This window comes from Bos taurus, chromosome 21 (assembly GCF_002263795.3).
Source record: "Bos taurus isolate L1 Dominette 01449 registration number 42190680 breed Hereford chromosome 21, ARS-UCD2.0, whole genome shotgun sequence".
Classification (NCBI taxonomy): Eukaryota; Metazoa; Chordata; class Mammalia; order Artiodactyla; family Bovidae; genus Bos; species Bos taurus.
In genome coordinates, this window is record NC_037348.1 from 45,826,425 (window position 1) to 45,840,038 (window position 13,614).

At 35.4% G+C, this 13,614-nt stretch overlaps 1 protein-coding gene and 1 long non-coding RNA gene across 7 annotated transcripts in view; one reads left to right on the plus strand and one right to left on the minus strand.

Moving 5' to 3' along the window:
- The window catches only part of RALGAPA1 (Ral GTPase activating protein catalytic subunit alpha 1), a 211,099-nt gene that overhangs the window by 50,747 nt on the left and 146,738 nt on the right, over positions 1 to 13,614 (minus strand). For all 6 annotated transcript variants that reach the window (XM_005222080.5, XM_059879341.1, XM_059879343.1 and 3 more), the window contains one exon: positions 2,565 to 2,688. In XM_005222080.5, the coding sequence (XP_005222137.1) occupies positions 2,565 to 2,688 (124 nt within the window). The remainder of the gene's footprint in view (positions 1 to 2,564; positions 2,689 to 13,614) is intronic.
- LOC101907132 (uncharacterized) overlaps positions 1 to 13,614 on the plus strand; it is a 33,768-nt gene that overhangs the window by 16,979 nt on the left and 3,175 nt on the right. Inside the window, exon 2 of the long non-coding RNA XR_003031514.2 lies at positions 11,440 to 11,536. This is a non-coding gene — a long non-coding RNA (uncharacterized lncRNA). The remainder of the gene's footprint in view (positions 1 to 11,439; positions 11,537 to 13,614) is intronic.

Here is a 13,614-nt window from a genome sequence, read left to right on the forward strand (position 1 = left end):
TTAAAATGTGCTGAAGTTTCTTTTAATGGTTCATACATGGTCTATCTTGGTATATGTTCCTTAGACACTGAAAATATGTTATGATATAGCTGGGTGGAGTGTTTTATATAAATGTTAATTAGGTCCTATTGGTTGTTGGTGGTGTTGAGACCCTCTATATACTTGCTGATTTTCTGTCTACTCTCTCAGTTGTTGAGAGAGGGGTAAAGTCTCCATTTATAATTGTGAATCTGCCTATTTCTTCTTTCGGTTCTATCAGCTCTGCTTCACACATTTTGCAGTTCTGTTGTCTGCTGCACACATGTTTAGGATTTTTAAGTCTTCTTAGTGGACTGACCCTTTTATCACTGTTATAGAATGTCCCTTATCTCTGATAATTTTCTCTGAAGCCTACCTTATCTAATATAAATTCAGTCACTCTGGCTTTAAGATTTGCACAATGTAATTTTTTCTGTCCATTTACTTTCTACCAGCCTATATTATTACACTCAAAGTGAGTTTCTTTTACAATGCATATAAGTGAGTCATGTTCTTTAATCCACTCAGCCAATTTTTTGGGGAAAAAAAACAAACATCTATTTATTTGGCTGCCTTGGGTCTCAGCTGAAGCACATGGGATCTTTCGGCATGCTGGGTCTTTCACTGCAGCACGCTAGCTCTTTGCTGTGGTTTGCAGGCTTCTCTCTCAAGCGGTGGTGTACAGGCTTTAGAGCATGTGGGCTCAGCAGCTGCAGCACATGCATGGGCTTAGCTGCCCTGCAATATATGGGATCCTAGTTCCCTGACCAGGGATCAAACCTGCTTCTCCTGCACTGGAAGGTGGATTCTAAACCACTGGAGCACCAGAAGTCCCAACTCTGCCAATTTTAATTGTTATATTTAGATCATTAATATTTCCTGTAATGACAGATAAGCTCACCATTTTATTTTTTTGTTCTCTGCACATTGCTGTTTTATTTTTCTATCTCCTACAGGTTACCTGAAACATATTTTAGAACTCTGATTTTAGTTATCATTTTGAGTGTATCTTCTGTTATATGTTTCTTACTGGTTTTTCTTGGTATTTATTATATTAAACATACCTTATTACAGTCTACCGATGTTGTCATTTTACCAGTTTGAGTGAAACACAGAAACCCTATGTCACTTTATGTCCTTTAACCCTCCCCTGTTTGTAATATAATTACCATGAATATTTGCTTGGTGGTGGTGGTGTTTAGTTGCTAAGTTGTGTCTGACTCTTTTGCGACCCCCAAAGACTGTAGCCTGCAAAGCTCCTCTTCCATAGGATTTCCCTAGCAAGAATACTGGAGTGGGTTGCCATTTCCTTCTCCAGGGGATATTTCTAACCCAGAGATTGAACCCACGTCTCCTGATTTACAGGCGGATTCTTTTAACACTGAGCCACATGGGAAGTCCAATTTCCAGTATACTATAGTTATATATGTGTTCTTTACATATATTTCCCCTCACACCACAATTACTGAAGCCCACGTGCCTAGAGCCCACAACAAGAGAAGCCACTGCAATGAGAAACCCATGCAACGCAATGTAGAGTAGTCCCTGATAGACACAACTAGAGAAAGCCCACATATAGTAATGAAGACAGCACAACCAACAATGAATAAATTAAAAATAAAAATTCTAAAAGTGGGTTCCTCCATTTATATATATTTTAAATATGAATTAAAATTTTAAAATATGATGCATATATATGTATATTCATCAAATCTCAGAGCACAAATTTTGCTGATCCAATATATATAAAATGTCTGCTATTAATGACAAATCAATCAGCCACATCAAGTTCATTTTCTCTTAGAACATGTCTGCCTCACCATTTTACAATTTAAATAAACATACTAATTCAGATCTATTACAAACACCTCACTTCCCAGCTATAATTATTAACACAGACAAATTGGTTCAGGAACCTTGACATGAATTGGTTGCTAGCATGACACAGAGTGCAGCACCTTCCAATATTTTCTACTTTGTGATTGGAGATACTCTCTCTCAGGAACATGCCCTCTTGAATGAACTGTCTCTTTTTTGGGTACCAAACCTTAGAGGGCAATGTAGGCCTCAGGTGAGTGAGAGGTATACTTTAACAAAGATGAAGAACAGAAAATGAGAGGCAAGAGACTGGTAGAAGGGTTCTCACACATTAATTTTAGTTAAGTTGAGGATTAGAAACTTATCTCCTCATAACTAACCATGCCAACATGGTTAGTTAGAATCCTTGGGACAGTCCTAGAATATTTATATGTTCATTTTAAGATCACTAGTCTAATGGTCATAATTATGAGGAAAATCTGGATCTTTTAAGTCTATGAGTTTAGCACACTCTGACAATATATTATATGATAAAACAGTCAAAAGATTTCCTAAGTCCCAATTGCTGCTGTCTTTGTAGATGAGACATAAGGCAGAAACAATAACAAATCCATTGTTAAGTTGCTGAGTCTCCTAAAATAATGCTTCTAAAGTAAACTAAAAGGAAAAAGAAAACTGCTGCTTCCAAATAGAAATAAAATGATATTTATATAATTTAAAAACAATACCTCCCAACCAAGACCAGCTACAAAATCTTCATATGCTTGACTTCCTCCTGTATTGGTGAGAATGGAATGTTTGTCTTCTTGTCCTTCAGCAACATAAAATACTGCAATTTTGTGTGTCTCTCGGCTATAAAACAAAAAATTTCACCATTCATTTAATCATTCATTTATCCAATAATAAACTTCTAAATATGGAGCAATAAAAAAGATGAAAATGAATTAAACCTTATAATCTACAGAGAGTAGATTATAAGTAACTATAAATTACTTAGATTACTATAGTTACTTAAATTGTAAGTAACTATAAGTAAAAAATCCTGAAAGTTACAAAATTGTGATTTGAACAGGAGAAAAGCATGATTACTTTTGACTGAGAAATTAGATAGAAATTTAAAAGAGAAGGTAATATTAAGTTCGGTAAAGGTAACTAAGATTTGACAGATGAAGAAGAGAAGGTATCAGGAAAGACACATAGGTGTGAATACACAAAGCATCTGAGGAGCTGCCTGGTGTACAATGTAGCTGAATCCCAGAGTCAGAGGGACTGTGTTTTAGAACTAAAGCTAAGTAGGAGTAAAGAGATGAATAAGAAATGATCCATTTCTCCAAATTACTTGTAAGAAATTCATACATAAATACTATAAAACTTTATGAAATAACTGACAACTTCTGAGACATTTTAGTTTTAGTTCTCCCTAAAATTAAAAATGCTCCTAGCAAACTTGTTGTATGAAATTTGGGTTTCCAAGGTAACAATAAACGACTCAAGCAAACAACAACTACCAATGTACTTCTGATTCAAAGACACAAAGTATAAAGTAAAAGAAATGGAAAAAGATGCTATGCAAACAGTAAGCAAAAGGGCTGATGTTGCTATATTAGACTTTTAAATAAAAATGTTATAGGTAGTTCAGAGAGAAGTCTTAGGGTGAGATGGGGGTTGGTTTGGGTACAAGGGATTATTTTTTCCATTCTGTGTATGTATGTCATTAATCTGACAAGTCTCCTTACTCCCCACTTGTCTGTCCCCATTCCCATATCTGAATGGTACAAGCAATAAAGACTAAAAAGCTATTAGAGCTAGTAAATGACTTCAGAAAGGATTTAGGACATAGTATCAACATACAAAAAACCAACTGTACTTTTATAAACTAACAATGAACAATCCAAAAACAAAGAAAGCCATTTCTTTTATAATAGCATCAAAAATACACAATAATAAAAATGCTTAACAAAAATATTTTATACTAACAAAAGTACAAAACTTAAATACTCTGAAAGCCACAAAATGTTGTTGAAGAAAAGTAAAGATCTTTAAAAAAATCCCATATTCATGGACTCAGAAACTTATTATAATATTTACCAAATTGATTATAAATTTAATACAACTTTTACCAAAATCCTAGCTTCCCTTTTTTTTGTAGAAGTTGATAAGCCAATTCTAAAATTCACAAGAAAATGCAAAAATTCCAAATAGTCAAAATAATCTTGAAAAAGAAGAATGAAGTCAGAGGACTCATAATTCCCAGCCTTTAAGCCTGCTACAAAACTATAGCAATCAATGGACCGTGGTACTATCATGGAAGTGAAAGTAGATCATTCCTGGCCAACTCTTTGTGACTCCCTGGACTGTAGCCTGCTAGGTGCCTCTGCCCTGGAATTCTCCAGGCAAGAATACTGGAGTAGGCAGCCATTCCTTTCTCCAGGGGATCTTCCCAACCCAAGGATCGAACCTGGGTCTCCTGCAATGCAGGCAGATTCTTTACTATCTGAGCCACCAGGGAAGCCCATGGTATTACTATAGCAGAGACATATATATGTGGTCTTTTGTGACAGCATTTTTAGCACAGTGTTCGCAAAATTCATCTATGTTGCTCAGCATTTCTTCTTATCCCTGAATAATACTGCATTTGTAAATGTACATTTTGTTTATTCATTCATAAGTTGTTGGATATTTGCGTTAGTTTCACTTCTCAACTGTTATGAATAGTGCTGCTATAAAATATAAACATTTGTATCATTTTTTAATGGACAAAAAAGGCTTTCTGCAACAATACCAAGCCAATTCAATGGGAGAAAAAAATTAGTATTTTCAACAAATAGTCCTGAGGGAACTGGATATCTGAAATGCAAAAGAATAAAGTTGGAATCTTACCTCACAACATATACAAAAATTAAAAAGCATTACAGACCCTAAATACATGGTATAAAATGATAAAAATCTTATTAAAAAGTTCACAGAACTATAAAATGTCCATGTAAATAACGACATGAATGTTTATAGCAGGATTATTCATAACAGCCAAGAAGTGAAACTAACGCAAATGTCCATTAATTTATGAATGAATAAACAAAATGCAGTCTATTCACAAATGAATATTATTCAGGGGTAAGAAGAAATGAAGTGTTGACATATGCTGCAACATAGATGAATTCTGAGAACACAGTGCTAAAAAGCCCTCACAAAAGACCACATATGTTTGATTCCTATTATATTAAATATCCAGAATAGGCAAATCTATAGAGAAAGAAAGTAGATAAATGTCTACAGCTGGTGAGTAGGGGGTAGTGTTCAGGGGTAATGGAGAATGACTAGTAATGGGAACAATGTTTCTTTTTGAAGCAAATACTCTAAAATTGCTCTGAGAGCTGTCTATGAATATACTAAAAACATGTACACTTTCAGTGAACCTTATGGTATGTGAATTACATCTCAAGAAAGATGTTAAAGTTGGAAGTATGAAGTAAATTTAAGTTGGAAGTATGTGTAAATTCTGATCCTGGCAGAAAGGGGACCTCTCAGTGTTCTCAATATTCCAGGTAAAGGGCTATCAGCTAGAACTCATAAATCACAATTAATAAAGTTGAGCAGAGTTATATAGAAATGTTCACCTATTACTAAGTCAAAAAGAGAAATACATGTGCCAAATAGGAAAATTTAGAAAATAAATCTTTAAAATGCAAAAGTAAAGGAGGAATCACTTTATATTATCTATGCTCTTTCTAAAATTTGTAAAAGTAGAGCTTGTTGTTTGGTCACCCAGTCGTGTCTGACTCTTTGCAACTCCATGGACTGCAGGCCTCTAATGTGAAGGAGACTTTACCTGCCCTTTAAAGTCAGATGTTAATTTTTCACCATTTCTTGTTTTTCTACTTACTACTTCTACTAAAATGCTTGGTACATATCAGATTGCCATTAAATTATTAGGTACCACAACAGTGAATGAAGTAAAAAATTTTACAAAAAAATGAGTTTAGTGAACTTGTAGGCACAAATATTCTATAGGCAAAATATTATGAGCTTACTATTGGAAAATTAAAAGTGAAATATGCTAAGTTACAAGCACTCTTGATTCCTTATATATACATTGCAATAGAAAGAATGATAAAAATAATTGAGATTTGAAATTTAAAAATATGGTAGTTCAACCATGCAGAATAGGAATGAGTTAATCTAGTCAAAGAAAAGAGAGGATATATAAATGGTTGAAGAGATAAGACTATAAAGAAAGTATCTTTTCATTTTCTTTCTTCCTAATCCTGGAGACAAATAATCAGGTTTGTTTCCAGATTCTTGGCTTAAGAAGAAGCTCAAAGTTGTCTTACTATCTATCGCATAATTATAATGAAGTTTTACTTGAACCCATTATGTCAGAAGAAAGGGAACTGGTTTCATTATTTAATTCTTATAAAAAAGCAAAATAAATGTCATGTGTTCATTTGGCATATAATATCAAAAAGAGAATCTATGCTGTCTCAGTGAAGATGTCCTCCATACACTCCAGCTATATATGAGAATGGAAGTAGTTTAGCAGCAGCCAAGAAACAGAAAGGCATAAGGTAATGTAAAGTAACCATGAATAGCCGAGATTGGCTGGTATGGTCTGAGTTCTAAAGAATCTGATCAGGCACTGGGAAGTCACTAAGGAAAAAAATAAAAATTTTATTTTAAAACAAAGTAATTTTAACATGACTTTTGAAGCCAGGGTAAAAGAACATTTAAAGACAGAACAGACACATGGTAGAAAAAAAAAGAGAGAGAGAGAACAGACGACAGTATTGAATTTTTAGGGGATATAATACTCATGAGGTTGTTAGGGCAGAAACTATTCTGTATTATATTGTAATGGGGTATGTGCCCTCAGTCGCTTCATTTGTGTCTGACTCTTTTGCGACCACATGGACTATAGCCCATCAGGCTCCTCTGTCCATGGGATTCTCCAGGCAAGAATATTGGAGTGGGCTGACATGCCCTCCTCCAGGTGATCATCCCACCCACAACTCTTGTGTCTCCTGCATTGAAGGTGGATTCTTAACTGCTGAGCCCGAATGGTGTACATGTGTCACTATACATTTGTTAAATTTCATTATCTCATACAATACACAATGCCAAGAGTGAACTCTAACATAAAATTCAGTTAATATAGCAGTAACTATGTGTTACCCACAATCAAAGAAAACTAACCAATCTAATCACATGGACCACAGCCTTGTCTAACTCAATGAAACTAAGCCATGCCATGTAGGGCGACCCATGGGTCATGGTGGAGAGTTCTGACAAAATGTGGAGAAGGGAATGGCATACCACTTCAGTATTCTCACCTTGAGAAACCCCATGAACAGTATGAAAAGGCAAAGAGAGAGAGGACATTGAAAGATGAACTCCCCAAGTCAGCAGGTGCCCAATATGCTACTGGAGATCAGTGGAGAAATAACTCCAGAAAGAATGAAGGGATGGAGCCAAAGCAAAAACAACACTCAGTTATGGATGTGACTGGTGATAGAAGCAAGGTCCAATGCTATAAAGAGAAATATTGCATAAGAACCTGGAATGTTGGTCCATGAATCAAGGCAAATTGGAAGCAGTCAAACAGGAGATGGCAAGAGTGAACATCGACATTTTAGGAATCAGCAAACGAAAATGGACTGGAATGGGTGAATTTAACTCATATGACCATAATATCAACTACTGTGAGCAAGAAACCCTTTAGAAGAAATGGAGCAGCCATCACAGTCAACAAAAGAGTCCGAAATGCAGTACTTGGATGCAATCTCAAAAACAACAGAATGATATCTGTTCGTTTCCAAGGCAAACCATTCAATATCAAGGTAATCCAAGACTGTGCCCTGACCAGTAACACTGAAGAAGCTGAAGTTGAACGGGTCTATGAAGACCTACAAGACCTTTTAGAACTAACACCCAAAGATGATGTTCTTTTCATTACAGGGGACTGGAATGCAAAAGTAGGAAGTCAAGAAACACCTGGAGTAACAGGCCAATTTGGCCTTGGGAGTACAGAATGAAGCAGGGCAAAGGTTAATAGAGTTTTGCCAAGAGAACACACTGGTCATAGCAAACACCCTCTTCCAACAACACAAGGGAAGACTCTACACATGGACATCACCAGATGGTCAACACGGAAATCAGATTGATTATATTCTTTGCAGCCAAAGATGGAGAAGCTCTATACAGTCAGCAAAAACAAGACCAGGAACTGACTGTGGCTCAGATCATGAACTCCTTATTGCCAAATTCAGACTTAAACTGAAGAAAGGAGGGAAAACCCAGTAGACCATTCAGGTATGACCTAAATTAAATCCCTTACAATTTATACTGTGGAAGTGAGAAATAGATTTAAGGGACTAGATCTGATAGACAGAGTGCTTGATGAACTATAGATGGAGGTTTGTGACACTGTACAGGAGACGGGGATCAAGACCATCCCCAAGAAAAAGAAATGCAAAAAAGCAAAATGGCTGGTTGAAGAGGCCTTACAAATAGCTGTGAAAAGAAGAGAAGTGAAAAGCAAAGGAGAAAAGGAAAGATATACCTATCTGAATGCACAAAGAATAGCTAGGAAAGATAAAGCCTTCCTCCGTGATCAGGTCAAAGACATAGAGGAAAACAATAGAATGGGAAAGACTAGAGATCTCTTCAGGAAAATTAGAGATACTAAGGGAACATTTCATGCAAAGATGGGCTGAGTAAAGGACAGGAATGGTATGGACCTGACAGAAGCAGAAGATATTAAGAAGAGGTGGCAAGAATACACAAAAGAACTGTACAAAAAAGATCTTCACAACCAAGATAATCACGATGGTGTGATCACTCACCTAGAGCCAGACATCCTGGAATGGGAAGTCAAGTGGGCCTTAGGAAGCATCACTACAAAGCTAGTGGAGGTGATGGAATTCCAGTTGAGCTATTTCACATCCTGAAAGATGATGTTGTAAAAGTGCTGCACTCAATATGTCAGCAAATTTGGAAAACTCAGCAGTAGCCACAGGACAGGAAAAGGTCAGTTTTCATTCCAATACCAAAGAAAGGCAATCCCAATGAATGCTCAGAGTACCGCACAATTGCACTCATCTCACACACTAGTAAAGTAATGCTCAAAATTCTCCAAGACAGGCTTCAGCAATACATGAACCGTGAACTTCCAGATGTTCAAGCTGGTTTTAGAAAAGGCAGAGGAACCAGAGATCAAATTGCCAACACCTGCTGGATCATCAAAAAAAGAAAAGAGTTCCAGAAAAACATCTATTTCTGCTTTATTGACTATGCCAAAGCCTTTAACTGTGTGGACCAAAATAAGCTGTGGAAAATTCTGAGAGAGATGGGGATACCAGACCACCTGATCTGCCTGAAAAATATGTATGCAGGTCAGGAAGCAACAGTTAGAACTGGACATGGAACAACAGACGGGTTCCAAATAGGAAAAGGAGTATGTCAAGGGTGTATATTGTCATTCTGCTTATTTAACTTATATGCAGAGTACATCAGGAGAAACACTGGGCTGGAATAAGCACAAGCTGGAATCAAGATTGCTGGGAGAAATATCAATAACCTCAGATATGCAGATGATACCACCCTTATGGCAGAAAGCGAAGAACTAAAGAGCCTCTTGATGAAAGTGAAAGAGGAGAGTGAAAAAGTTGGCTTAAAGCTCAACATTCAGAAAACTAAGTTCATGGCATCTGGTCCCATCACTTCATGGCAAATAGATGGGGAAACAGTGTCAGACTTTATTTTGGGGGGGCTCCAAAATCACTGCAGATGGTGACTGCAGCCATGAAATTAAAAGACGCTTATTCCTTGGAAGGAAAGTTATGACCAACCTAGACAGCATATTAAAAAGCAGAGACATTACTTTGCCAATAAAGGTCCATCTAGTCAGGGTTATGGTTTTTCCAGTAGTCATGTATGGATGTGAGAGTTAGACTATAAAGAAAGCTGAGTGCTGAAGAGTTGATGCTTTTGAACTGTGGTGTTGGAGAAGACTCTTGAGAGTCCCTTGGACTGCAAGGAGATCCAGTCCATCCTAAAGGAGATCAGTCCTGAGCGTTCTTGGAAGGACTGATGTTGAAGCTGAAACTCCAATACTTTGGTCACCTGATGCGAAGAACTGACTCATCTGAAAAGACCTTGATGCTGGGAAAGATTAAAGGTGGGAGGAGAAGGGGACGACAGAGGATGTGATGGTTGGGTGGCATAACTGACTCAATGGGCCTGAGTTTGCATGAATTCTGGGAGTTGGTGATGGAAAGGGAGGCCTGGCGTGCTGTGGTTCATGGGGTTGCAAAGAGTCAGACATGACTGAGCGACTGAACTGAACTGAATATTCATTTTATGAATCTGGCTGTAACATTAATTTTAAAAATATGAGAACACACAAAAATTAAACTAAAATATTCTAACAGATGAACCATGCCCTAATTAAATATGAAATTGTAGTAAATTTAACCCAGCAAGAAGTCATAGGACCTAGGAAGGTTTATCCCAAGAATTCAATAATTATTTAATATAAACAATCTAATTAATATGTATCGAATAGGTAAGAAAGCAAAGGCTGAATGCAAAATAAATAAAAACATATGAAAACTTAAATTGATGCTGAAAAGGATTCCCACAACATTTAACACCTGTTCATTATGAAATTTCATAGGAAACAAGCTACTTTTTCAGCATGATAAAAATAATCTATTTCAAACTAATAACCAATATTTTACTTAAGGATTAAATAGAAGAATCATTTCTATTAAAAGTAGAAAAGACAGGGATGACCAGTCTTCCTATAGCTATTTAAAACTGTAGTGAAAGTTTCAGTCAGTGCAATAAGACATGATGATATAAGCAAAAGAAAGCATAACCTTTTTTTTGTCATTACTTTTTGAAAGGAGGTGATTTGCAGAAAATGATTACACACCTTAACAAATCCTAAGAGTGAGACAACTATAAAATGTTTAAAATCAATAAGAGTCATCCCAGGGTGCACTGGGATGACCAAGAGGGATGGAATGGGGAGGGTGGTGGGAGGGGGGTTCAGGATGGGGAACACATGTACACCTCTGGCAGATTCATGTCAATGTATGGCAAAACCACTACAATACTGAGAAGTAATTAGCCTCCAACTACAATAAATAAATTTATATTAAAATAAATAAATTCCTGATTTGGTAATGGCAAAAAATAAAATCAAATCAATAAGAGAATTCATTAAGGTATTTGGATAGAAAAAGAGTGAGGGGAAAGATTCTACTCAGAATATGCAACACAAAAGTAAAATATATCCCTAAGAGTAATGTCCAGGTCTCAGAACAAATAAAAAAACACTCTATGATTATGAATGGGAAAGTGAAAGTGAAGTTGCTCAGTCGTGTCCGACTCTTTGCGACCCCATGGACTGTAGCCTACCAGGGTTCTCAGTCCATGGCATTTTCCAGGAAAGAGTAATGGAGTGGGTTGTCATTTCCTTCTCCAGGGGATCTTCCCGACCCAGGGATCGAACCCAGGTCTCCCGCATTGTAGGCAGACGCTTTACTCTCTGAGCCAGAATGGGAAGAATGATGATAATAAGGGTATTTCCTCTTTCCACAGGAAAGTTTTATTGCAAATCCAATCAAAATATCAATGGGATTTTTTCCCCCTGGAAAATAACATCATAATTCTAACAAAACTCTGGAAGAAAAAACAGGTAAGAACATCTACAAAAAGAAGAATGTGTTTGGATGAAATGAGGAAGAAGACTGATCCTATCAAATACTAAATTATAGAGCTGTAATAAACAGTAACATCTCCAGAAAATTGACAAATTAATAGCAATAAACAGATAGCTTTAAAACAGCTTAATATTTGATAAAGATGATATCAAGTCAATGGGAAACATATGGTCTTTAACAAATTCTATAACAAATTATAGAAATAGACTATTTTCCAACATTCAATGTGGTTCCATTTCTCATTCCATAAATCAAAATACATTCCAGATGGGATAAAAAATTAATATAAATATTTAGAAACCTAGAAGGAAACATAACTATTAAGACAGATTTTAAGACAGAACTCTCTAAGCACAAATACAGAAATTAAAAAGAAGATTGAGAGATAATAATTACTACATAAAAATGAAAAACCTGTATGTTAAGCAACCTAAAGATGTTGAAAACTGAATTAGAAGAACTCCCACAATAAACACAAAAATTAATCCTTAAGACATATACACATGTAAAAGAGCTCTTATAATTAATAAAATTCCTAAAGAGGAATTTGGAAACATCAAAAATTTTTTAGAAATATATGAAAAATATTAAGTTTACTAGTATTTAAAAACTATACGTTAATAAGATACCATGATCTGCCCCTCAAATTATAAAAATTAAGAAAATGTGATTAGTATCTTGTGCTGAATAGGCTGCAGTTACACAATGTTGGTGGGATTAGAAATCAGTACTTACTGGAAAGCAATTTTATAATATATATGGCCTGAAATAAGTTCTTTTGCTTGACCTAAGAATTCTATTTCTAGGAATCTACCATAGGGGAAGAAATAAAAACTCATGTCAAAAATTCATATAACTTGGTGCCATAAAAATATATTTAAGAATATCAAAATGGTTGAAAAAAATACTTACAATATAGTTTTTTTAAAGACATAACTTACTACATATTACTATGATTCCAATTTTGTAAAACAAAAATGATAAATATGTCTATCAAAAAGATAGACTAAAATACATAAAGAAATGTTAACAATAGTTTTATGAATAACAATAGTGTTATTTTTCTATTTTCTGTAATAGCCAAAGAAATCATACATTATTTTAAATAATTATTATGAGGAATGCTAAAAACAAGGAAAAACAAGAATGACTGGAAATGAATAAAAACTATATTTTTTTATAAATCTGGTAGTAAAAACATGAAAGGGATGTACTATAGCTTGAAAGGATAAAAACTGAGGAAAGTTTTGTTTTAAACATATAACAAACAAACTTAGAGCAAGAGAAGTAGAAATACAAGATAAAGAAGGAATAACTTTCTGAAGATCCTAGAGCAGACTAAGAAGGTAGGAAGCAGAAGCATAGAAAGAAAAAAAGTGCTTTTCTGACAAAGAAAACGAGCAAGAGAAGATGGCTCAATACAGAGAAATTTAAAAAAAGAAGATGTAAGGTATGTGTGTTTGATGTTGGAATGGTCTGAATCATCTTTGCATTCCTACCGAATAGTGATGGCAGGGTGAATGGCTTGTTACACACTAGCTTCTCAATGGTCAGAATACAGAGTGACTTTTGATTATACTGACAGCTTGAGGAACAAAGAAATGGTTTATAATAATTAGTTTAAGAAGTAAAGTATTATAAAAGTGAACAAGGGATAAAAAATATGCCAAATAACAGAGATAGCATTGTCAAAGTAAAGATGCATGAATCTACAGTAACTTCCTGTATCATGTTGGTCTGATAATTTTCTCTAGTAATGTACTGCTGCCTAGGAGTAGAGAAAGGGGATGTTAAGAATGATTCTGATTAAAGAACTGGTTATAGAAATATATATCTATATCTATAAACTTAACAGTTTTGAAGTTGTAAGAGAAGGCGTTTTAAAAATGGTTAACAATATGTGAATCTGCTTGACAGGCAGGCAAGTGGAATCAGTGGTGGGTGGGTAAACTGGGAGAACATGAAAAGCAAAAACTGTAGACACAGAAGTATAAAACACCACTCAAGTAAGATGCTGAGACAGTGAAGAAATGTGAATGTTAAGGATGTGGAT